At 37.5% G+C, this 25,470-nt stretch overlaps 1 protein-coding gene across 1 annotated transcript in view; it reads left to right on the top strand.

Moving 5' to 3' along the window:
* Nucleotides 1-25,470, top strand: part of DIAPH2 (diaphanous related formin 2) — an 890,580-nt gene that overhangs the window by 724,306 nt on the left and 140,804 nt on the right. The window contains exons 27-28 of the mRNA XM_060003112.1: nt 1,110-1,205; nt 20,773-20,826. Of these exons, the coding sequence (XP_059859095.1) occupies nt 1,110-1,205; nt 20,773-20,826 (150 nt within the window). The remainder of the gene's footprint in view (nt 1-1,109; nt 1,206-20,772; nt 20,827-25,470) is intronic.

Here is a 25,470-nt window from a genome sequence, read left to right as displayed (position 1 = left end):
ATCAAAAGAGATTTTAGCTTATTCTTGCCCCATAAGAAAATATTTTTTTCCCTGTGATCTGACACCCCACAGTCAATTCTTTAAACAAAGTAGGATTTAAATTTCACTTTGGAGTAACATCAGAAATAATTTCTTCTCCCTCACTGCCCCCCTTTTCTTTTCTTAAACCTCCTGCCTACAAGTGTCCTCTACCCCAGACCCACACACTTAGCTACCACTCAAATTAACCACCTGGCGAGGGTCCTTTTCATCAGTGAGGCCTGTTGAGAAGAGGGTCCTCAGCTCACTGTGGATCATCCACAGCTTCGCAGAGAGTTTCTGGCAATGGACACCTTGTCCTAGCAAATCTTAAAAGTATTTTTAACAGCCAGAATTGTCAAAGATAAGAGTAGGGTGAAATGTTTTATATACGTTTCCGTTAGGAATTTCCATGAACATCTCTGAGTACTCCACTCACAGGAAAAGTTTAGAAACACAACAGCATTCTAAAAGGGGTGATGAGACTCTGGCTAATGTCTCTCAAATGTAAAATGTGGACTTTCAGATGATGTGGTCACCTTTGCCTTCTGCAATGTCAGTGTTTCAAAATGGGTAAAGGATATGGATTAGATAAGGAACTGAATGCAAGTGTGTTTTGCAAATAGTGTCTTTTAAGATAACCGCAGATGATGGTTGAATGCTTAAGGTATTAATACAATCAGTATTTAACCTTGTGTAACTCCGCTTCATCAAATCACGCCCTGCACGTTGATTGCATTAAGCCGGGTCAGTGGTTTCTTGCTTAGGAATATCTTATAAGAATCTGAACAGGAAGGCAGCAGTAGCTGATCAGCTACTGTTTATTTGCATACTGAGCATGTCATCAATAATACAAAAGACAAGGTCTTTAAGTTGAAAGAACAGTGGGATTGGCATGAATTTTGCTTAATGGTGCGTAATAAGCAAAGTAGTCTGTGGTGCCAGAAACTGACAGGATCCATTATGTTAAAACAGATATATGTCTTTAATTTAGGGGTATTATGTAAATCTGACAGGAGTTTTTCCCTTTATTTTCCCGTAGTTTAACTTTAATTGCTCCAAGATTAATTCCAATTTCTCCCTTCCTCCAGAGGGTGATGAGACAGGCGTGATGGATAATCTTCTAGAAGCCCTGCAATCAGGTGCAGCATTCCGAGACCGCAGAAAGCGGATTCCAAGGAATCCAGGTAAGAGCCATTCCAACTCACATGGTATTATAGAATGTAAGTGCTCAGAGCCAAGTACCAAAAATAACCCAAAAGACGAAAACAACCTTTCTCATGAAAAAAATGTTTTTAAACAGTTGATCTCAGTTCATGTGTGAAATCTCAGCAGGCTTCTATATCTACGTGATCACGAGTTTCAACTTGGTAAAAGCATCTTCAAATAACTGTAGGCTTTGCAAAAAAAATTTAGAAGCAAGGATTCCTGCTGTGTTTCATATTAAATATTTTTAATTGTGATTTTATGAACATGTGGTTTGAGTAGAAGATGGTTTAAAACCATAAATGTAATTAAATCATTCCAAGTAATTAGCCCTAATGATGTCACGTTAGCTATTTACAGGTAAGGAAACTGAGATAATGCTCCTTTCCAGAGGCCATTTTGGCTTTGCAGTCCATTGTCCATTCTCCATGTTACTAAAGAGAGGACAGGCACAGATGATCCAAGATCCCCAAAAGTCCCAAAATGTTGGAACCCCCTTTTTTTGTTTGTTTGATTAGTAACAAAGCCACACTATGAAAATCGATCTCGGAGGAAGAAAAAACATAAAAGAAGCAGCACAACCTCACTCACTCAAGTGGACCCAGAAAGTTGTCTGCCTTTTCTCTTCATACCCTATGACTGATGTAAATAATAGCTCCTCTCAGAATAATCCAAGTAGGCTGAGCTATCCATCTCCTCTAAGGAAATTTTTATATTTTTAATTCCTATCTTTCTTGAAGTAGAGGGAGAAACTAGGTGTGTTGACTGTAAAAGCTCTCTTCATGGGCTGTAGAGCTATACGGAGACATAAATGAAAAAAGGAAAATTAATAGTAAACGTGGAAACTCTACTTAATTTAGATTAGTAAGATTTGCCATGAATAGCCTACAACTCAAAAATATCCTGTGTTTAGAATAGAAACGATCACATTTTATTAAAATGGTAATTGGTACCTCTCAAAACCATTGTACTCCAACAAACCAGTGAAAGAAATGGAGCCCAGAGCAGAATGGTCCAGAAAAGCTTTTGGCAATGGTGAAATTCATGGTGGAAGACAATATAAGTTATATTTCATCTTTTTCATATTTGAGTGAATCCCGATGGGTACATTAGCCTGAAGGTTAGATTTGGTTGAGAGGACAAGAGTGTTTTGGTTGGAGTGTAAGACCGCTTTGTGTGGATGAAAACATTGCAGATGGCCTACAGAAAGAGTGGAAGACTGCAGGAAAGAAACTTAACATCTATATTTATATGTCCATATTTTTTACAGTAATGGTGCATGGCAGAATGTTAGGAGCACTACTAATCTGTCCTCAATCTTTACCTGTAAAATGAGAATATTCTATCATGCTACCAGAGGCCCGTGCCACCTTTTAAGGAAAATAGAAACCTTCCCTGCTCTTTCTTGAACAGTCAGAGCATTAATAGGCAGTGGAAGCAAACTGAAATAGTTTTTCTATCAATTCTGTTCTCTGTTAAGCAGCTGATAAGTAAAAACATGTTATTCTGTGCCATAAAAGAACTGCCATCATCTTTCTAGGCTGTTTATTTTTAAAATACATTTGCTAAGGCCCCTGTCTGACTAGTCTCACACCTCATACTGACTCTAGAACGACTGTACTGAGAGAAAGAGATCATTCCATGGGGTTTCTGTGAGTTTGGTACTCAAGGGAATATAGTGTTGTCAACTGTGAAACACCAAGAATATATTCACAAACTGCATAATTTTTTAGTACTGATTCCAAGTAATCTAAATTGGGACCTCTTTTGCTTTGTAGTTGGAGGGCCTCCATGAACACGTAGGGTCAAAAATATCAGCGCACTTATCCCTGGCAGTCATTCCAAGTGGCAGCAGCCAATGCAAATGTCTAGCGGTAGGAAGAAACTAGAAGGCAGACGGTGGCAGTGATTGGTAAAGCATCTTGGACATCAGTAGAAGTACTTGAAGGGACGGGGAGGGGAAGACAGGCACAGAGTTAGCAAGTCTGCCAAAAACTCTCCTGTCTGCTTCCCTCTTTCTAAAAACGACAGAACTAGGGGCCTTTTCCAGATTTCCTCGCTGTTTCTGCCTCTCTTAGCTAAGATCATCCTTTCCTGCTGGCCTCCTTTTGTTTTCACTTTCCTAGGCACCTTATTTGGTTCCTTTCCAAGATCCCATTGACTTTCTATTGCTACACTTTCCCTGTTTAACCCCAGCATCCTTGCTCCTGTCCAGAAACCTCTACTTCACCATGATGAGATAAAAGCAGAAAAATCAAATTATAAAGAAGGCTGTTTTCTCCAAGTAAAGTCGTATCAGAGGAAATAGTCAAAATATCTGAAATCAGAGTGAACCACAGACAGCAAAGAGGTACTGCTCTGCTTGCCAACCCCATTATCATTGCTTACAGATGGACATCCCGGCATGTAAAATACAGAGGCCTACAATTGTGCTTCTAATTGCAGTGTTTTCAATTGCATATTTAAACAAAATCAGGTGAGTCTGTATTCTTCATTAGAAAATCAGAATATTAATAAATGGTATGATTAGTTACCGACATTGCAAATCTTCCACAGTGAGCCGACGTTCCCCTCCCCAAGAAGAACTCATATTAGTTAACTCAGAAGGAGCTCCCAAATATTGCCTCCAGCCCATTCAGCTGAGTGTGTTATTTCAGTTAAGGGCACCAAAACCATTTTAAGGGAGACGATCATATCAGCAGTGTTATTGAAAATATAAATAACTGGTATAGCATGGGCCCCAGCCAATCAGAACGTGCACAGGCAATAAGTAGCCACTATGGCTGCTACTGGCTGTATTGCCCAGATTATGGCTGTGCTAGTGTCAAACTTGAAGCTTAGGAAATGAGCCCCTAAACATTTATTCATGCATTGGACCTCTGTTCTGTGAAAGGTACTATGCTGGACATGATGGCAGATGCAGAAATAATTAAGTTTTCCTTCGTTATAAGACCCTTGTGTCTTATAGGAAAGATAAAAAAGACAGAAAGACTACAGGATAAGGCAGATGATAAGGGGCATTATACACCAGGTGTTAATAACATACTGTGTGAGTTCTGAGGAGGGAAATATTGTACCATATTGATCTATCAGAAAAAAAATCATGGAGAAAAAGGCTTTGAAGGATGAGTATGGATTTCAGCAGTAGGAGTTGGAGGTGGAGATAGTGGGCATTTGAGTCAAATGAAACATCATTAAGACTTTAGAAAGTGCAAAGCATTTTGGGAGAATGGCAAATGGTACAGCTAGTAAGAAAATAGGTTATATAAAGTGTAAAAGTATGGAGATAATTCTGGAAAAGTGGGTTGTTACCCTATCATACAGTGCTTGAATAAGAGACTAAGGTGTTCGCATATCATTCTTTAGGCAATGGGAGTATATTGTTTTTAGCAGTGGAAGAATATGATCAAAGCTCTATATTAGGACATTTAATCTATAGGAATGTAGGTGATGAATTAGTCATATTCTTAGTCATATGACTAATTCTTAGTCAAAAGGAGATAATTTAGGGGAAGGGGAGTAGCCAGGAGTCAAGGATAATCCTAGGGTTTTGACTTTGATTAGCTGGGAGGACAGTTGGGTTATGAGAGAAAACTATTAAGATCAGGAAAAAGGAATAGTGATAGAAGACAAATTCAGTTTTGGGCAAGTGAAACTGAAAGTGATAGCAGAGCATTGAGGTCAAGATGTCCAGAACTTTCTTGGAAATATGAGTGTAGATTTCATCACAAGAGGTTGAGTTTGTGAGATTTCTGGTTATACTTTGGAAATGGAAGAGATTATAAGAGAGATTATTAAGCAAAAAGAGATCCAAAACCACAACCTTGAAAATGCCTCCCCTTTGGGGCTAAAAGTAGAACTAGCAGAGAAGATAGACCAGGAGCAGTTGGGTATGTAGGAGGCCAATCAAGACATTATTATTCTAGAAGCAAAGGAAGGCAGAAAAGTGGGCATTTTCAATAATGGCATATGCTACAGTGGAATCAAAAAGGATAAAGACCAATGATTTGCCATTTGGGAGCTTTCTAGTGACATTTTAAGAGCATCTTTTCAATATTGGAATGGAATTGGGATCCAGAATGCAGGGACTCAGCAGTGAGTAGATGGTGAGGCTCTAAGGGTAGATAGTATTCATTCAACAATGAAACAATTCTATTGGATGCCCCCTGGGCATCACGTGCTGGATTGGGTACTGAGGATGCAACACCAAAGAGGACTCTTGCCTCAAGGTGCTCACGTACCATTTGGGAAAACATGAATATAATCCACGTGATACAAGTGTAGTGCAAGAAACTAACATAACATTTCAAATCAACTATACTTCAATTAAAAAAATTTTTTTAATTAAAAAATGCAATGCAATCTTATATGTGCCATAATGAGGTAGGAATCGTGTGCTCGTGCAGCACAGGACATAGGGTAACTCCCCGCATCCCCTCCCCTCTCATCTTTATATTCCCTAGAATATGGACTACACTTTCTAGAAGTTTGGTTTGCGAAAGGAGCATCTCAGTTTTCCTTAATTATCTAGGATGGATTTATCATCTATAAATTTGGCCAAATCTTTCTGGACCCTCTTTGTTACAGCCTGTGTTAGCACTTAAGGTAATAAGTCCCATATGTTTACAATCTACTTTGTAAAGAATTGCCCATCAGTATTCCCGACTTTGCATTATAAGATCAAAGGTAAGCTTTGGAGGAAAAAGAAACACATGACGAAAAACCTTGCAGGAGTAAAAACCACACTTAAAATATTAATACACAATGCCACATCTGTTTTCTTTCTGAATAGCTACAGATACTTAGAACATGCTTCTTCTCTTTGAACCAACTCCACCTCTTCCTTCTTTGCCCACTGTAAGTATAAACAGGTTTCTCGGCAATAGATAGATATCTAACTTAGCTATTTTGGCTCTGACTAGATTTTGATATATAGTTCTAGACATTAAAAACACACACACACAAGAAAAGCATTATGAAGAAGTGAAAGCAGGAAACAAAAGAAATGTACTTTGGTTTTAGAACCACTCATGGCAACCAAGAAAACTAAATTTGAAAAAAACAGAAGAAACTCTGGAGACACATGATCCTACTTTTATGAATCAGCAAGATAAAAGTCTGAATGAGAAGGTATAATTTACCATTTGAGAACAGAGAGGAGACAAGAAACAATGATATTCAACAGAGGAAAAAACCAAACTCTAAGTATTAGGAAAAGTATTTTCGTAGCAAAACAAAATCCACATTTTCTTGGGCCTCTCTACCTCACAGTAACCACTGTTCCTTCACTTTCACCTATAATACCATTCATTTCCCTGCCTGCTGTTTGCTATAGCAACCGACACTCTCCTGCCTTCACGATGCCGCTGTGAGAGGTCAGTGGCAAAGTGGGAAGAAATGCCTCTCTCTTCCTTGAGTGTGACACTCCACCTATGTACAGTGTGACACTCCACCAAGGTACCAAGATAATATACTACTTAAGCATCAAGGTCTTACAGACATTTTTAGAAAAACAGCTTTCAGGTTTAAGTTATAGCCCTCTTGATCTCCATAGGATTTGGCCCCATACAGCAAGGCCCAAAGACAAGCCCATGTAGTATTCAGTATCCTCCTCCTGTTTTGATGACCAGGGTCTGTTGGGGTTTTACGTTTGTTTTTCTTTTATTATTTTTACTAGGTCAAGCTGGTCATTCATTCTAAGCTGTTTACTTCTTTCTCCCTGTGGAAGAGTTCTTTCACTTGAGCCTCCTCAGTCTCTGTTTCTAAGTGTTAGAATCTTAGAATAGCCAACTAAACCCCATTTTGTCTATACTACAGTTATTAGATTGGAATGTGCAGTTCAAATTTAGTAAAAAATGACATTATGCAAACAAACACACAGCATTCATCCAACTATTTAGCTATTTATTTATTTATTATTATATATTTTTGTGGTACGCGGGCCTCTCACTGCTGTGGCCTCTCCCGTTGCGGAGCACAGGCTCCGGATGCGCAGGCTCAGCAGCCATGGCTCACGGACCCAGCCACTCCGCGGCATGTGGGATCCTCCCGGACCGGGGCACGAACCCATGTCCCCTGTATCGGCAGGCGGACTCTCAACCACTCTGCCACCAGGGAAGCCCCTATTTATTGATCAAATAGTAGGGGCCAGGCAACAGTGCTAGGACCCTGGAGGTCAAAGATGGATAAAGCATGGGTCTTGCCCTCAAGAACTCAGTGGCTCATGGGAAAGACAGAATTATACATAATGTAAATGCTATGATATAAGTAGGTACAAAGTGCTAAAAGAGGAATAAACTGCCTGGAGAATTCAACAAAGTTTTCATGATGAAAGTGGCATTTGAACTGTTTTGAAGGATGAATAGTAGTTTGTCTGGAGAACAGGGGGAATGGTGGCAAATACATGCAATGGAGACATGGAAGGGAACAGTGGTAATGATGAAAAGCTTGTTGCAACAAAAAGCCAACACACACACACACACACACACACACACACACACACACACACACACATGAAAGCAAGCGGGGTTGAGACTGGAGATAACCAATTTGGGGAACATTTGCATGTATATGATTATAGAAACCTTGGGATCACCCAGGAAGAGTATGTCCAATGAGAGGTAAAGGCCAAGACTAGTGCCTTTGGGAATTACAATATTTAGGTGGAAAATAGAGGAATCAACAAAGGGCACTGAGAAAAAAAGAATAGTCAGAAAGGGAAGAAGAGAAACAGCAAAAAGTGATGCCTGGAAGACCGAGGTTAGAGAGAATTTCAGAATGGAGAAAGTCAGCAAGGTCACATCCTGCAGAAAGTTAAGTAAGTAGAATGATGACTGAAAATAGACCAGTGGGTTTGTCAGCTAGCAGGTAACAGCTGTCCTTTTCCCGAGCAGTTTCAGTAGAATGGTGAGGGCCAAGAGGGAGGATTTAATGGATTAAAGAACAAAGAATGTCTTTTGTTCCTTAAGTGCTGGCGCTTGAAGGAAAGAAAGGGAGTTAGAGAATGAAAAGATAAATTGAATCTCTTCTAGAGATTCTGACAGGAAACTCTAGATGCTTTCAAGGGTCTTGAATGGCATTGCCAATCATAAATTATGCCTGGTTTTCCTTCCAAATATAGGACACTTTTCCCTCTTAATTCAACTGTATTTATTGAGCATATACTATGTGATGTACTTAAAATACTTTAGCATGCTTGGCGTTTTACAGTTAACAAAGCACTTTCTCATCTGTTGTGTGTATGTGATTCATAGCCATCTAGTAATGCGGAGTTCTGTTTGCATAAGTTAAAATGAAGGACATTTGTGGCTCATACAGAGAGTTTAGCTGGTGGGGGGTGGAGGTGGGGAAGGAGACAAAAGGATCAAATAATCCTCAGGCCAGCCACTCAGTGTTCTCAGGAGCATTAGCTCGGTTACCTCTTGGCAATAACTAGAGGGTGAATTCTAGGATCTTGGTGAAATGATCAACATTTAGGTGACAGTTAAAAATACGAGAGCAGGTAAAATAATCTGGGGAAAATGAGTAGAGCAGCGGGCAAAGGGAAAACCCTGGAGAAAACAAACATTTGTGACACTGGTTCTCAGCCCTGGCTACACACTGGAATCACTTTGAGGTCCTTCTAAAAAATACCCATGTCCAGTTCCTCTCTGAAGCAATCAAATCCAAATCTATGGAGTCAGAATCTGAGCAATAGCATATTTTAAAATTAATTCAGATATACACTACCAAATATTAAATAGATAAACAACAAACACCTACTGTATAGCACAGGGCACCGTATTCAATATCTCATAATAGCCTATAATGGAAAATAATCTGAAAAAGAAGAAATATGTGTGTAATTGAATCACTTTGCTTTACATCTCAAACCAACACAACATTGTAAATCAACTGTACTTCAATTAAAAAAAAAGTTACTCAGGCGATTTTAATGTGTCACAAAAGTTGACAACCACCAATTTATGGGACTAGCTCGGAAACCGAAGCACATAAAAGATAGCATGAAGGGGTTTGTTCTGGAGGAGTGGGGAGAAAAAAGCTAGTGTGGTATCGCTGAGGCCAAAGGAATAGAGCTTTTCAAAGAGTAAGTGCTGAATAGCATCAGATGTAGCCAGGAGGACCAATAAAGTAAGGATTGGAAAGGATCCAGTGGATTTAACTGTTAGGAATTCATTGGTGACCTTAGCAGAAACAGTTTTAGGAGAGTGTGTTTGGACGGGGGTGAGAGTGAGGCAGATGCCTTGAGTTCTAAAATGCTATTCGTTTTTAAGGCCACTTAATTTAGTGTCTTTTATTTTCATCGCTTCATGTGAATCTTATGATGAAGTGTGTACGTGTAGTAGTTACTTAATTTTTGTTTTTTTCTTTTTCTTTACGGAAATTAAATTTTACTTTCAGGACAGACACATACATGTATTGATTAATAAGACATAGGTTTGCATTAGGGAGGCTAGAAACAAGATTGCTATGTAGTCTATCCTTGATTATTCTTTGACAACTAGAGAACAAATTGAACACAGACCATTTATGCCCTATTTATATGCAAAATTGTTCTAAGCAAGCACTGATGATGTTCTCTATAGAAATTTCAATCACTTTGCTTGTCTGTTCTCCTACACAATATAATCAGCTCTGCTGCAGATTTCTTCACTGGTGATCTCTGCAAGCTAGTAAGAGATAAGGTCAATTTCAGTTGATTTTTATGAGAATATGAATTTAACAGGCTTCCTTTAGATATTGGAATATGGGATAAGTTCGGACAAGCAATTATTATGCAGCAGTAAATTTCTCTTGGTAGTTTTAATTCCATGTCAAGAATTCGCAGACATGCTAATGTTGGTAGCTAAGCTCCCATAACCACCTGCTTATTTACAAACCTTCAGTTCAGGAATAAATCGTTGGGACCCTATATGTCGGGTGCGTGATACCGCTCTAACATGAGCAGACACTCTGTGCATCTATAACTATATTAAATGACAAGGTATTTATCAGACTGTCATAAGTATCTTAAATTTTCTAGAAAACTAATTGCTTTCAAAACTAAAGGGAAATAATTGTTCTAATTGGTGGTTGTAATGATAGGCTTATTTCTCTCATATGGACTCGGTAGTATATTATTGAAAATTTTCCTAAACGGGGATAAGAAATGATAAACTCTGCTTCCTGTCCAGCTGAATTCCATCTGCTGCCCCAATGGCCAAAGGCAGCTAGATTCACCTGCAAATGAATGTACTCCCTACCCATCTCCCAGTTTTAATGAAATCTTTGGATATACCTCTCCTGTGTATTATGATTTGAACCTTACTCCTGGTAGTTTCTTTCCTTGTGTCCATTAAAATGAGAGGAGCTGAAGGAGAAGGAAGGAAGAAGGCAGTGGGTACCTAGGGCTCTATAATACCCTTCTGAGATTCAAGTTCTTCCATTATTCATTGGTATTTTTTGCATTTGCGAAAGGATGAGCCCAGATACCTTGAACCTAATATTGTGCTTCACCTATTCCAGGAAGCCTTTTAAGGTTATGCTCAATGTCAACTCTCTTAAAGATATTGATGATACAAAGTATTAAAATACGGCAAGGTTTATAACTATATTTCACTATTAAAAGATTGTGATATATATTTTAGTACCTAGCACATACCTCAGTATAGTGTATACTCTTGATAACTGCTTGTTGAACACTTCACAATTATCAAAAAAAACACATTGAATCTACATGAAAGCCTTTTCAATGTATTGTACCTAAAGCTATCTCTTAAGTTTGAAATTTGGAGGATGAGGAAATAGAAATTCCATTCTACATCATTGTAAATGGAATTCCATTAAATCTGAGTTTATTTTATGGGCAAGCTCGAATGTCCTATGTATGTTACCTTCACATGACCTTTTCTACTCAGTAATGTTTAGGCTTGACAAGTGAAGAAAAATGCTGAGTTTTTTTTTTGTTGTTTTTTTTTTTCGCGGTACGCGGGCCTCTCACTGTTGTGGCCTCTCCCGTTGCGGAGCACAGGCTCCGGACGCACAGGCTCAGCGGCCATGGCTCACAGGCCTAGCCACTCCACGGCATGTGGGATCTTCCCGGACCGGGGCACGAACCCATGTCCCCTGCATCGGCAGGCGGACTCTCAACCACTGCACCACCAGGGAAGCTCAATGCTGAGTTTTTATAAAAACGAAATATAACTATATGCCATTTCTCTTATTCTTACATCCATTGTACTTGCATTTGACTGCTGCCTCTTTGTCATTCTCAACTCAGATCATGGTTTGTTCTATTCCTATGACTTAGAGGGCAATATTCCTAAGTACTACTAGAGAAAATACAGGAAAAGTAGATTGACAACAGCCTTTTAAGTTTTACATATCTTCTCATCAGTCTTTGCAAATATGTCCTATAAGACAGGGGAGGTGGACGGGAGTTAGTGAATCTCTTTAGAATAACATTAAATAGTAATTGTTTTTCCAGTTTTCTCACAGATTTACTCAGGAGGACCAATCTTTCTGAAATTTAAGGGGTTTTATCTAGTACGTAGGGGTATTCTAGGGATTTGAACTGTTTGTTTCAGAGACTTTCTAGAATCCAGGATGGTATTTTCCCTTTCCACTTGGGAAGGTTTTAGCTTGAGATTTCTGGGGTTACTGGTCTGTTCTATTGTTTGTCTTGCATAGATGTAGTATACAGCAAGCAATACAGTACTCTCTGGACAATGAACAGGTTTTTTTTTTTTTTTTTTTTTTTTTCATGTCATACATTATTCACCACTCTGCAGTGGTTTCAGAAAGCCAATGCATATCCTGGACACAAAGAAACGAAAAAACACAAAAACAAGGATATGATTTTCATATTGTTGTTTGGAAAGTTAATACTGTTGGGCATGGATTTCATCTTTCTTGCACAGTTAGAATTCCTGTTAGACTTTTAGCAGCCTTATAGCTATTAATCAAAAGTGTACATGTTTATTGTGTTTCCTAATAAACTGATAGATTATCTTCAAATATTTGGAGTTAACCTGTGAAGGGAAATTTGTACCAGGAGGGATAAGCGGTATGGCTTTGTGTGGATAGGCCAGTGTTTATTTTAGTTATGTTTGTGACTTCATCTCAGTCATCTATATCAGTACTATTTTATGTGACAGAGATCATGAGAGATGACTGTGCTTTGTGCATAATATTTGTAGATTTTATTTTATTATCATATCAACAGATAATTGGAATCAAACATAAACATTTTTTAATTGAAAAGAAAAAAGACTCTTTAAAAAACTTTTCTAGTACGTAGATTTCATTTTAAGGTCCAAATTGAACTCTCATGCACATGTAGAGAACATTAAAACACGTTCAGTTAATAGTCCTAAAAACCCACAACATGGAGGCACCAAGTGCCTTCCTTAGTGACTGGGGTAATGGTCCAAGATAGAAAATAAATTTAGAAATGAAGTTCCAACATAATGAACTTCTAGGAAATTATTAGAGGATATTTTAAATGTTGAATTCAGGGTGGTAGCAGATTGGGAAGGGCAAATGGGAAGAAAAATATCACATCTAGAAATTTAAATATTTTTTTTTCAGTTGCCATAAATAGTATTGATCAGTTTGCATGGCTCATTTAGAACTGAAACTTCCTGGCAGAGGAAGATGCAAAGCACTGAAAAAGGATTATGGTCAAGTTGAATGGTGTCCACACAGATTCTTTGCATTATAAATTATCCTTATGCTTCCAGTTTCTTAACTTTTTTCCCACTTACCATGCTTTGCGCTCCTGGGGCCTTTGGTACACCACTTTCCTCACTTCCCTTCTGCTGCTTCAGAAGAATCCTGTTTTATCAATTTATCTCCCTCACAACACTGTTTCCCACCTCCATTGTCCCAATCTGATTTTCCACACGCTAGCCTTGGAAAAGAAAAACTAGGGGGAGGAAATGGGGGAATATAAGTATATCAGCATTGTTTGAAGTCTATTTTATTTCTCTTAAATCTCAGCATTGTCTCTTTTATGAAAACAAAGACCACTGACAATACTTATTGTTCCAAATAAATCCTCTCTTACTTTATGCCAAATTGTTCCTGATCTTGGTGGCAGGGAGGGGTCAACGAAGGACATTTCAAAGGGACAGAGAAACGTTCCTGGATGGACTCTTGGCTCCCAACCGTTTTGGAATTATGATGTCACTGCTGCTGAAATTTATAAGTACTCCTGATAGTGAGGAAAGCATCAAGTAGACAATAAACCTTAATAAATTACATAATACATAAATTATTTCACCAATTAGTATAGACAATTGTGAAATGACTACATGATTTTTTGCTTTCAAAAAGTATACACTCTTAAAAAGAAAACCGAAAATACCTTTTCATAAAAATTCCTCAAATCACAATGCACTGTTATTTACAGCTTGACAGGTATGAATGTCTTCAATGAAAAGGAAGATGTTCGGGATTTCAATGAGTAGTTTAGCAGGTTTAGTATTTTTTTATTTTTGTCTCTCTACATTCATTCAAATAAAATATTAGATTTTACTGGAACAGGTCATAATTAAGTTCTACTCTAAGGAGATTTCTTTATTATTAAGGCACATAAAACAAAACTTTCTTAAAAAAGCACTTTTCTTATAAGCTAATATGTTAAAATTTTTTCTCTAATATCTTGAAAACGTACGCCTCCATTCATTTAATTTTTTCCTTAACTTGAGGACTAACTCCAGTAAAAGAAAGACTGTACAGTGTGTGTGCTTATCTGTTTACCTAAACCCAAGTGTGGCCCTTGGAAAGTAGCATCTCTGATCAATCGTGATTGTTTTCATCAAATCATGCAAAAACGTTTTTGTTATGCATTATGCATAATTTATCCAACTACTACTTAACTTCTATTCTTGACCATTAAATAGGTTTTGTTACCCTCGTTGATTTGGCTATAGAAGTTAAATGTGGCAATTTTTTTTTTAGTGGAAAAGAAGCTCCATTTTGAAGTACCCATTCTTTTGTCTTTTCTGAGCTCTATAACATGTGGTACATGTCCTGGCATAATTGAAGGTAAAAAGGGTAGTGATTGGGCAGAATTCATCACAGAATTTCACTTCCTAACTGTGTATCCAAATCTGCTTTTGTACCAATTAGCTATGACCTTTTATTCTAGCCTTAAGGTATGAGATTACTAGAGGCAACCATTTCTGAAATATTTTCTTTCTAATAGTAGTTTAAGCAAATTTCCTTGCAGTGCTGACTCTTTTTCAGGGCGGTCCCCGCCCCCCCGTGTGCTGCTGCTTTCCACTAAGCTGCTAAATCTTTCGCAGAGGAAATAAACGTAATGTTTCTGGAAACGTGAAGAGCTTGTGCCCTTTTCTGAGTGTCCTACTTAAGAAATATTGCAGCTGCAGTGGCATTATGTGCCTTCGTTTCTTTCTGTTTCTCTCTGCGGGGAAATTCCTGCTTTAAGGTAGACCCACGCTCTTTTATTTCTGGAATTTTCCTCTTCTAAATGATGTGAAAGCTTCAGTCGCGTTTTTAAAGCACATTGTTTCTTTGTCAACTTATTTCACATCAGTTGACCATGCAGCTTATAGGAATTATGGGGACATATGGGTTTATGGGTAAGAGGGTCTAAATGAATACTTATAAATCCATCTTTTCTATTAGAGAAATAACCCAAAGCAAGAGCTCTCTGAACGCAGCCATAATAACGCGATCTTTAGAGATGACGCACATTGCATTACCTATGTATGTGGTACGGGGAACATCTCCACAGCCCATAAAACGTCAGAAATGCAGCTAAAATGAAAACAAACCCCTGGTACATTTTCACGGTGCTTCAGTCATAGGACAACATTGCTGCCAAGTGAAAAGGTCCCATTTGACTTGCATTTGGGGCAGAGAATGAGAGAACTTTGCTAAGGTTGCCTTGTTTATTCCCCTTCCTCCAAAGCATTTCTTTTATGTGATTCCTCCACTTTCCCACCCACTTGTCATTTTATTTGTTTTCAATGTGAATAGCATACTATTTATGACATGGTCACTACTTTTGAAGTTCACTTTCCAGAGCTTTAAGTTTTATTGAGAAGATGATAATTTTCTAAAAAAAAATTTAAAAATAGGTTATCAAACAAATTAGTTAAATCCCACTCAAATAATAGAAGGAGGCAAACTTGACATTCAACTTTGACATCTAATTTGAATCTTTTGTGCATGCTGTTCTGAAAGCTCCTACCACTTGTTAAATTTGAATGGGAGAGAACAAAACAGAGATAGTAGAATATTACTTCTTTTTCACTACCTTTAAATTAATTGTAGATTACACGGAACCATATCTTCATTATTAAAGTGAGAAATTCAATAAGTACTCTAAAGTGTTCTACTCTTCTAACTCCTTTAATAATGTCAAGATTCTGCATCAGAAGAGCGAGGGAATTAATATTTTGTTATGGTTAAAATGTTTTTTTCTTTCTTAACTAACAAACTTAAAAATTCTTTTTTCTCACATTTATGATTCTTAGGCTAATTGAAACAGAATTCACATGGGTAATTTATATTACTGACTGCCTGCCGCTTAAACATTCATGGAAGGAAAAATCAAGTTGTGGAATAAAAAGAAATAAGCCTAAAAAAAAAAAAGAAATAAGCCTGCTTTGAAAAGATGATATTAACAATTTTAGTAGTTTATATTTTCTTAAATAAGGTAGTTTTGAAACATGTAAATACGTGAAGCTGGAAATGAATCTTCCTTATTCTAGCACTGGTTATGATTCATGGTTAGCACTGGTGCAAGCTGGTAATTTACAAACCTCATAGATTTTTACTGCTCTTTGTACCCCTATGTGTCAACTGTACAAATGATAAAATAATAATCAAAGGACTGATGGTCGGTATAATAGCTATTGTGCTCTAGATATCTTTTATACTTTGACATTAAATGTCTCTCTTGCCTTGGTATCTACTTTTCAAAAATCTACTACCCATTCCTGATACTATTTAACTGGGGTTATTAGTCCTTTGACAGTACTGCATGCTATTGACAGTATCTTTTAATTTGCTTAATTTCCTGACATTTTCTATGTAAATGTTTTACATTGAGATTTTTAAATGCCAGATTTGTGCTTAAAATAGAAAAGCCCTCCACTAATAAGATTTAGTCATATCACCTAAGTACTACAGAGTTGTCCCAGATGTAAAGAGGGGGAGATAAAGAAGGGATCACAGATAATAAATTTGCCCTGCTTTCTCCACAAAGTTATTACAGCAAGCCTTAAGTCTCAGCTTTTATTGATAAATATAAATATGGGTTATGTAAGGAAAGCCTATGCCTGTTTAAAATAGCATTCAAATCTGGTTTTAGTCATTGTGCTGGGCCAAACTGCTCCATAAGCAGTCCCAAGACAATCTGAAAACATGTATTTGTTGCATAATCTGTTTTTATTGCATATGTATTTTATTTTATGATTTTGTAATTAAAGTAATAAAACTAAATAATATTTCCTGGCTAACTAGCAGGTAAACAACTTGACACAATATAAATGTATTTTATTTGTGAAACAACTGATGGTCATTCCAAAGCAAGATTGTTGGGGAGGGGTGGGAGAAGGTAGGATTTTCAATTGGTTACCAGGCTTTTAACAAAACAATTCCTATTATAATCCTAGAGAATTTCATCTGCCTAAATCCCCACTCAGATGACAAGCAAGGAGTGAGAGCTGTAGTCAGAGGAACAAAGGATAAGGGGACCCATATCTGAATGAGCCCCTCCTCCCCCCATGGTGCCCTTTAGAGGGACCCATTATGCCCTGGGTTAGAACCTCTCACCATTGCTTGTGAAAATACTCGGCATTGAATGGTGCTGTATGTCTTACATTCTACTTACTAAAATTGCTTATACAATTTCAATTGGCTATGGTATTTATCATGTTCTGTCCTCAGCATTATGTAGCATGGTTAAGCCTACAAAGCAGCTGCTTTTTTTTTTTTTTTTGGTGGATCAAGTGATTATTATGTATTGTGCGAACATCAGTTCAAGTTTCTTGAGTGCTGTGACATCTAGATGAAGGGTAGTAAATAAACATTAGGCTTTTAAAAAAAAAGACTTTTATGCTATTCTTCAAATTCTACATTGCCTGGAAATAAATAGTGGCTGTAGGACCCTTTTATTTCAATAATACTTAGATATATACATCCATTGGTGAGCACATATACATCTGCACCTTAACGTTAGTGGAATTTGCACATGGGTATCAGAAGGTAAAAATCCTCAAAGATATTATAAAATCATGTTATATAGTTAGTTTTTACAATGGTTCAAAACTAAGGGCTGTCTGTGCGTACCATGAATTAATACATGTACAATTTTTTAACCTATAACACTCTTGGAAAAAATAGCTTTAGAATGATAAGCAGCTTGGTTAGTTTCTTTTAAAGTATGTGGGTCTGGGGAGGATGGGTTTTAATTATAAAAGCCTCTTTGAAAATCATACTTGGTAAAACAAGCTATGTTGTATGTCTGCATGTACATATGTAACTCCTTTGGTGTCTAGTAAGAACTAGGTGCCATTCTATCATGTTTTCCACTCTCTCCTTGGGCTATTTCAAGTCTGAGACTTTCTCATTCTGCAGCCCCTGCCTCCCCACAGCTTCTGCCTTGATCCCTTAACCACATTGTCTCTTTTCTTCCCTTTCCATCTGGGAACTCTTATGTCCCACAGTTTACTGAAGTGCTATAACTACAGCCTGTATCTCTTATTAACATATCTCTGTGCTATGCTTTTATGTGGTAGTATAGAATATCAATGCGATTAGCACCATTCATTAAGATGTACTGCCCATTCGAGTGACAGCCTGAAGTCACAGGATAAGCCTCCTTTAAACTGGTCTACTTTTTTTTTTTTTGAAGGAAGGGAAAATTTGTAATTAAAAAAAAAAGTTAAAACCTCTCAGAAAATCTACCATGGCTAATCCACTCAACACCCTCTCCCTCAAAAAAAGAGGAAGTTTCGACATTGAAACTTGGGGAATCTTCATAATGATAGCACATTTTCCCTACTTTAATAAATTAATCCATAAGTTAATCACAAGTGAGGATACCTTGCTTATTTCCTACAGTGACTATGAAGATAAAGTGACGAGCAGACGTACAAAACAAACTTATGGCTACCAAAGGGGAAGGGGGGGGATAAATTAGGGGGTTGGGATTAACATGTACATACTACTATATATAAAACAGATAACCAACAAGGACCTACTGTATAGCACAGAGAGCTATACTCAATGTTTTGTAATAACCTATAAGGGGAAAGAATCTGAAAAAGAATACATATATATATATATATATTTATATTTATATATATATATATATATATAACTGAATCACTTTGCTGTATACTTGAAACTAACACAACATTGTAAATCAACTATACTTAAATTTTTAAAAATAGTTAAGCAAATAGAAATTAATAAAAAGTTAAAGTGAGATGGTAGATGTGAAATTTTTTGAAACTTTTAAAGTAAATTTATTTAAAGCTTGAACAAAGCTTTACAGTGTTTAAAGGTTACTATCATTACTATATTAAATCAGTACCATTTATGTCAGTGGCTTCTCATTACTCTTAGGAAAATTCAAAATTTTTACAGTGGCTGGAAAGGCTCTGTATGATCCGACTCGTACCTACATTACCTGCCTCTTCTTGAATAATTCAAGGCTGTGAGGACATATAGCACTCAGCTACAAAACTGTTATCATATTAAAAAGAGGAGCATTGTTTTGGGTGAAGAGATCTTCCAGTATTCATCCCTGAAACTGGAGCTTTTGGTAATATTTGAGTAGTAATTTGATGGTTAAGAAGATGTGATGCCAGATTATTATGATTATTTGGTCATTATTATGAAAATAGGTAAAATGTTATTGGTTTCATTTATATCTTTAATTGATTAAGGTAATGAACAAATAAAATGTAAGCCGGAATTTATGAGGTATTTAATTAATCGCAGTAAATATAACATATTGAACTTCCAGTTACACTGCTTGTCAGACTTTCAATATAGGGTAAGTGTGATATTTTCTAAATGGAACAATTAGAACGAACCTTATTTTAAGGTATCCATCTCTCCATACTCCAGGTTCTAAATAATTATAATGATATCTAATGTTTCTACTATTATAACTTTACAAAGCAACGGAAATATTGCCTGTACCCTGGCCTTCATAGTTCAACCTTAGTCTTACATTTCTGTGGCTACATCTATAATATAGAAAGTGTTTTATTTTCCTGGCTAGCCTATTCGAGTGCAGTAAAATTTTTGAAAGAAAAATTATTTTGGATCAAGGACAAGCAACTCCAGGAGTTAAAATAGTCATTTTTTCCCCTGATTATTTTTCAATCTAGAAAAATTTTTTTTAAATATTTTGCTTTGATACACTGAATATTCAAACATTATAGTTATAGCTGGACTACAAAAGTAATATATCTTTCAAAAAAAAGAAGCTAATATAGTCAAATATGCATCTAAGAGATATCACTTGTTTACATATCATAATATCACCATAAAGATTTTCATATTGTTATTCTGATTTAAGTGTCCCTTCTTGGAGACAAATATATATTTAAGTCTTATGATCAGAGGAGCCATAGCCATCACAGCTCTGTCAGAAGCAGAAACGTACTATTGATATTAATATTTTAGCTTTCCACTTGCTTTCATGAAACCTATGAACAGAAGCTATCAGTGTCTAGAGGTTGGCTTCAAATGACAAATTCAGCATGCTGTAAAAAGTGATACTAGGATTTCCTGCTGAGGTCATCCAGAATTTGGCCATCCTGAGAAATGACTGTGGGTGCATTCTTATTCTCAAATATAATCCTTTTTCTTTTAAATTTTTTATTTTATTTTTGGCTGCATTGGGTCTTCGTTGCTGCGTGCGGGCTTTCTCTATTTGCAGCAAGCAGGGGCTGCTCTTCGTGGAGGTGCGCAAGCTTCTCATTGCGGTGGCTTCTCTTGTTGTGGAACACTGGCTTTAGGTGCACAGGCTTCAGTAGTTGTGGTTTGCCGGCTCTAGAGCGCAGGTTCAGTAGTTGTGGCACGTGGTCTTAGTTACTCCGCATCATGTGGGATCTTCCCGGACCAGGGATGGAACCCATGTCTCCTGCATTGGCAGGCAGATTCTCAACCTCTGTGCCACCAGGGAAGTCCCCTCAAATATAATTCTTATTTAAAACTCTTATTCTCTAGAGGTTATTGTGCTCTTATTATATTTGATTTTGATGGTAAATAATGTGACTGTGAAAAGGAACCATACCACATGAAGAAGGACATCACTTATAGAATTACATATTGGCCAGTGCCCCCTTGCTAGTATTCTAGAACCATCTGACTAAAATAATATATGGTTTGGTTTCTTTTTCAAAAAGATAAAATGCAAAACACAATGGAAATGGACTTCTGAAGTATTCTGTCACCCATATAATAAATAATGGCTAAGATTGTTTATGTTCTTGGCATATTATATGTCCTCAGTAAAGGTCTGTGGAATGAATAAGTTATCTAAATAAATGTATTATCTATTTTATCTGGAAGTGGCCAGTGAACCAGCTCCAGCCTCTCTCAGCTGTGGTCCTGAAGCCCCTGGAGGTAAGGCTGCCAAACTCGGTCCAACTAGAAATTGTGAAACAGCCCTGTAACTGGGCTCCAACCCCTCATAGCTGCAGTTTGTGAGCGGTCCTGCCACTCCAGGAACCCAGTCAGAGACACTCGCATCTGCACCTCTTGAGATCCTGAAATCACCCTGTACCTGGCTCCAACCCTTCCCTGCTGGGGTCAGGGAGCAGTCCAGCCGACCCAAGCACCTGGCAGAAGACACACCCATCCAAGTCTCCAAAGCCAGTTCTACAAACCTCAGTCCTTGCAGTGGACCCGTAAGCTGCCCTGGGACTTGGTTTTAACACTTCTCAACCCTAGTCCATAGCCAGTCCTGCCTGCCTAGGGACCCACCCAGTGACCCGGCAGGAACCCTCTCAGGGACCTAGTGGGAGTCATACCCATCCATACACCTGGTGACAGACACACTGTCTGAGGATCCAATTGTGGATCCTGAAGCAGACCCTTGTCCCAGCACCACCCTACTGAGCAGGGTCCTAGAGGCCATCCCATCCACCCAGGGATCACACAGGATCCACACCCACCTGCCAACTGCAGATGCAGCGATAGCCTTGTGATCCAGCTCCAACAGGTCAGGACTGCAATTCCAGAGACAATCCACTTAGCCTGGAGAACCAACAGGAAAAGGTGTTTACCTCCTGAAACCCGTCTGTAAAAACTAGAAGGAATATTTGCTCCTTCAAATGTACAGACACCAATGCAAGGCTACATGGATCATTAAAAATCAGGCAAATATGACATCACCAGAGGAAGCTAATTAAAGCTCCAGTAACTGACCTCAAAGAAATGGAGATCCATGTATTGCCTGACAAAAAAATTCAGAATAATTATTTTAAAGAAACTTAATGAAATTCAAGAGAATACAGATAAACAAGTAAACAAATCGGTCACAAGCAATGAAGGAGGTCACTATATAGTGACAAAGGTGTCAATTCATCAAGAGAATATAACAATTATGAATATATATGCACCCAACGTTGGAGCACCTAAATATTTAAAGCAAATATTAACAACTAAAGGGAGAAATAGACAGCAATGCAGTAATGTTAGGGAACTTCAGTACCCACTTCCAACATTGGATAGATCATCTAGACAGAAAATCATTAAGGAAATAGTGGACTTGAATAACACTACAGACCAAATGGAGGACATTATGCTAAGTGAAATAAGTCAGGCAGAGAATGACAAATACTGTATGATCTCACTTGCACGTGGAATATTAAAAAGGTGAACTCATAGAAAAAAAGTGTAGATTAGTGGTTGCCAGGGGCTGGGGAGTGTGGGAAATAAGATGTTGGTCAAAGAGTATAAACTTTCAGATAGAAGGTGAAATAAGTTCTGGGGATCTAATGTGCAGCATGGTGACTACAGTTAACAATACTGGATTGTATACTTGAGACGTGCTAAAGGAGTAAATCCTAAATGTCAACAACATCAACAAAATGATAACTACGTGAGGTGATGGATCATTTCACAATATATATGTATATCAAATCATCGTGTTGTACACCTGAAGCATACGTTATGTTATAGGTTGATTATATCTCAGTAAAGCTGGGGGGAAAAGAAGGCTTATGAGAAGAACATCTCCAAGCAATAGACGAAAAAATAAAAAAGCAATTAGAAGGGGGAATAAAGTTGATCCACTGCATTATCTTAAAAAAATAAAATAAACGAAGTGAAGTGAGAATTCTTTATTACTTACCAGGTACAAAGCATCATTTACCTGGGTCAAGTCAGCATAAAACCTGTAATTGCTGGTTTTTAGATAGATAGGTAGATAGATAGTTATATAGATCTAGGTATCCAAATCTAGACCAATCTACCTGTTTTTCACATTGTGTAAAGAAATATTTTCAGTATTTATTATAGCCAGACCTTTAGGGCACCAAGATGGACCTTCCCCCAAGGGTACTTACTATCTAGTGTGGACAAGAGAGACACATGAAATTAACCATTAGGTTGAGCCATATGAATGTCAATTTTTGATCTACAAAACAATGTTCATTTTACTTGCTTCCACCTAGTGTAATACAATATGATTTAATATTGAAGTGAATACATGGTGGTGTAGGAACACAGATGTGTAAGCAATTCATTCTTCTGAAGAGAGATGATGTAGACTGTCGCTGCTTATTCAGCAAGAATGAATTGGAGTGGGTCCTTTCTTGTCTGTGTACCAGAAAGATGGTAGATCAGACTCATGCATTCAATTTATGGTATTAATTGGCATTGCAGTACAGTAACACTTCACTTCTCTGAAATTCAGCTATTCGGCAATCATGCCTACCTGGAAATGGCGTCTGTCTCTTCAAAACATGGCCATAAGCCTGAAAGTAAGCAAAAACAAAAGGAATGTGCAAAAGGAATGTGATCAAGTCCCTAAACAATAGCACGTGGACTTTCATCTGAAGACAGCTTTCCCAGTCCCTCGCTCAAATCTATTTATTCTTCTGTTAGACACAGTTCTGTGAAATTGAGTTTTCTGGTTTTTCATCCCCCAGCAATTGGGAAACAGCGTAGGAGGATTGAGAGAGGGACGGTTATGTTAGGACCCACTGGCAGCAATAAGAAATGATAGCTAATATGCTGACTCCAGTAGAGAAGATGAACTAATTCGCAAAGCAGGTAACATCTTACAAAGCAGAAGCACAGGATACAAAACTGGTTATAATTGATCTCGGCTAAGTAAAATATATGTATATAGTTTCTAAAAAGAAATCAGAATGAAATATGTCAAAATATTAACAGGCTTTGTGGCTATGTCATGGTATTATGGGTGATTTTTACTTTCTACTTTTCAAAATATTCTGTCGTGACCATGTGCTGATTATATCATTGGATTTAATAAAATAATAATTTAAACATGAAAAAGAACTTTAAACACAGAGTAGTTCTGGTGTATTTAAAGAAACAAATAGACATACCTCAAGTATGCCCCGAGGACCTTGGTGGATTTAGAGAGCAGCACAGTCTTTGATGTTCATGATAATTATGTGAATCAGCAAAGATATATTTTTAGTAGATTCCCTTTATGAAGGCAGCAAAGTGTATAATACATCTTCAAAGCATTTCTATACAAAATAACTAAGCTAAAAAAACGTTGCTATTTAAAATTTATAAAACCTCAGCAATCCGGACCAACGCATTTTCTGAAGTTTCTGGATAGCTGAGATATCATTTTAGTTTTTTTCTATTTTAAAATGAAATTGCTCTACAGCTATTTGTCCTATTAAATTATGCAATATTATTATATCTAAGCTTTTTTTCCTAAGTGTCCATATTTATTGAGGGATTATTCTCAGATGGCCATGGGAACAAATGTTTCAGTGATTGTCTTTATTATTTTGTAAATGGCCCAGTTAGATATTAAAACATATCTTCTTTTCTCAAATATGAGGTTTTTACTGTTTGATTTTGTCTTTGCTGGTTGACCCTTGCTTTCTCAGACTTTCACAAAGTAAGAGACGAAATATTTACATATTTACTTATTTACAAAATATTTACATATTTCCAAACTATTGCAAAGTATTCAAATCAAGCCATAAATTATTCAAGCTATTTGGAAAGTTTCCTGGGAAAAACATATACAACATACAGAATATTTATTTATTCTGTATTATTTGTTTATATTTAGAATAATATCTCTCTGCTAGTCATGTTACAATTGAAGCACAGTTGCTCCTCAATCCTCTCCTCCTAAAGATACAAATCAAACAACAACAACAAAACAAAATAAATACTAAAAATGAATTTGTGGCCCCCGTGGAAGAATCTCAAATATTATCTTCTTTTTTTTTGCTGTACGCAGGCCTCTCACTGTTGTGGCCTCTCCCGTTGCGGAGCACAGGCTCCGGACGTGCAGGCTCAGCAGCCATGGCTCACAGGTCCAGCCGCTCCGCGGCATGTGGGATCTTCCCAGACCGGGGCATGAACCCGTGTCCCCTGCATCGGCAGGTGGACTCCCAACCACTGCGCCACCAGGGAAGCCCTATCTTCATATTTTATGTATGCAGTATGCTTGTAGCATTAATTGAGTCTTCATTATTGCTTAGCAATCTCCTTATTCATCATTCACTGAGTCACATGCATTGGTGGCTTTTTCAGATTTGCTATACTCTCCCCAATCCTGCAAACTGAAACTCACACCTGTCAATCTTAGTAAATGACCTAGTCTTCCAAGTTCCCTCATTTTCCCTCAGTCCCCCTTCCCGAGGCCCACATTATGCTCCTCATCTCACCGCTCTTACCTCCTCCACACACACACACACACACACACACACACACACACACACACACACACACACACACACACACATATATATCTGTATGTATGTACAAGGTATGGATTGGGAAATTGCCTCTCCATATTGGGTGGTTTAGCTGGAATTGCTTCATCTGATATGGCGCCTTGATGGCCAGCCAGTCCTTATTTTTCCCCCTTACTCTTTATTTTGAAATTTTCAAATACGTACCAAATAGAACAATATAATGAACTCAGCACCCAGCTTCAACAATGATCAGTTCCTCTTGAATCTTGTTCCATCTATACTCCCACTCTTGGATATTCCCAAGCAAATCCTAGACATTACTTTTTAATTTTTATCTGTAAATATT

The sequence above is a fragment of the Delphinus delphis genome, chromosome X, assembly GCF_949987515.2.
Source record: "Delphinus delphis chromosome X, mDelDel1.2, whole genome shotgun sequence".
NCBI classification, from domain to species: Eukaryota; Metazoa; Chordata; class Mammalia; order Artiodactyla; family Delphinidae; genus Delphinus; species Delphinus delphis.
The sequence above is the reverse complement of the archived record's forward strand: the minus strand, read 5'-3'. Positions and strand labels throughout refer to the sequence as shown.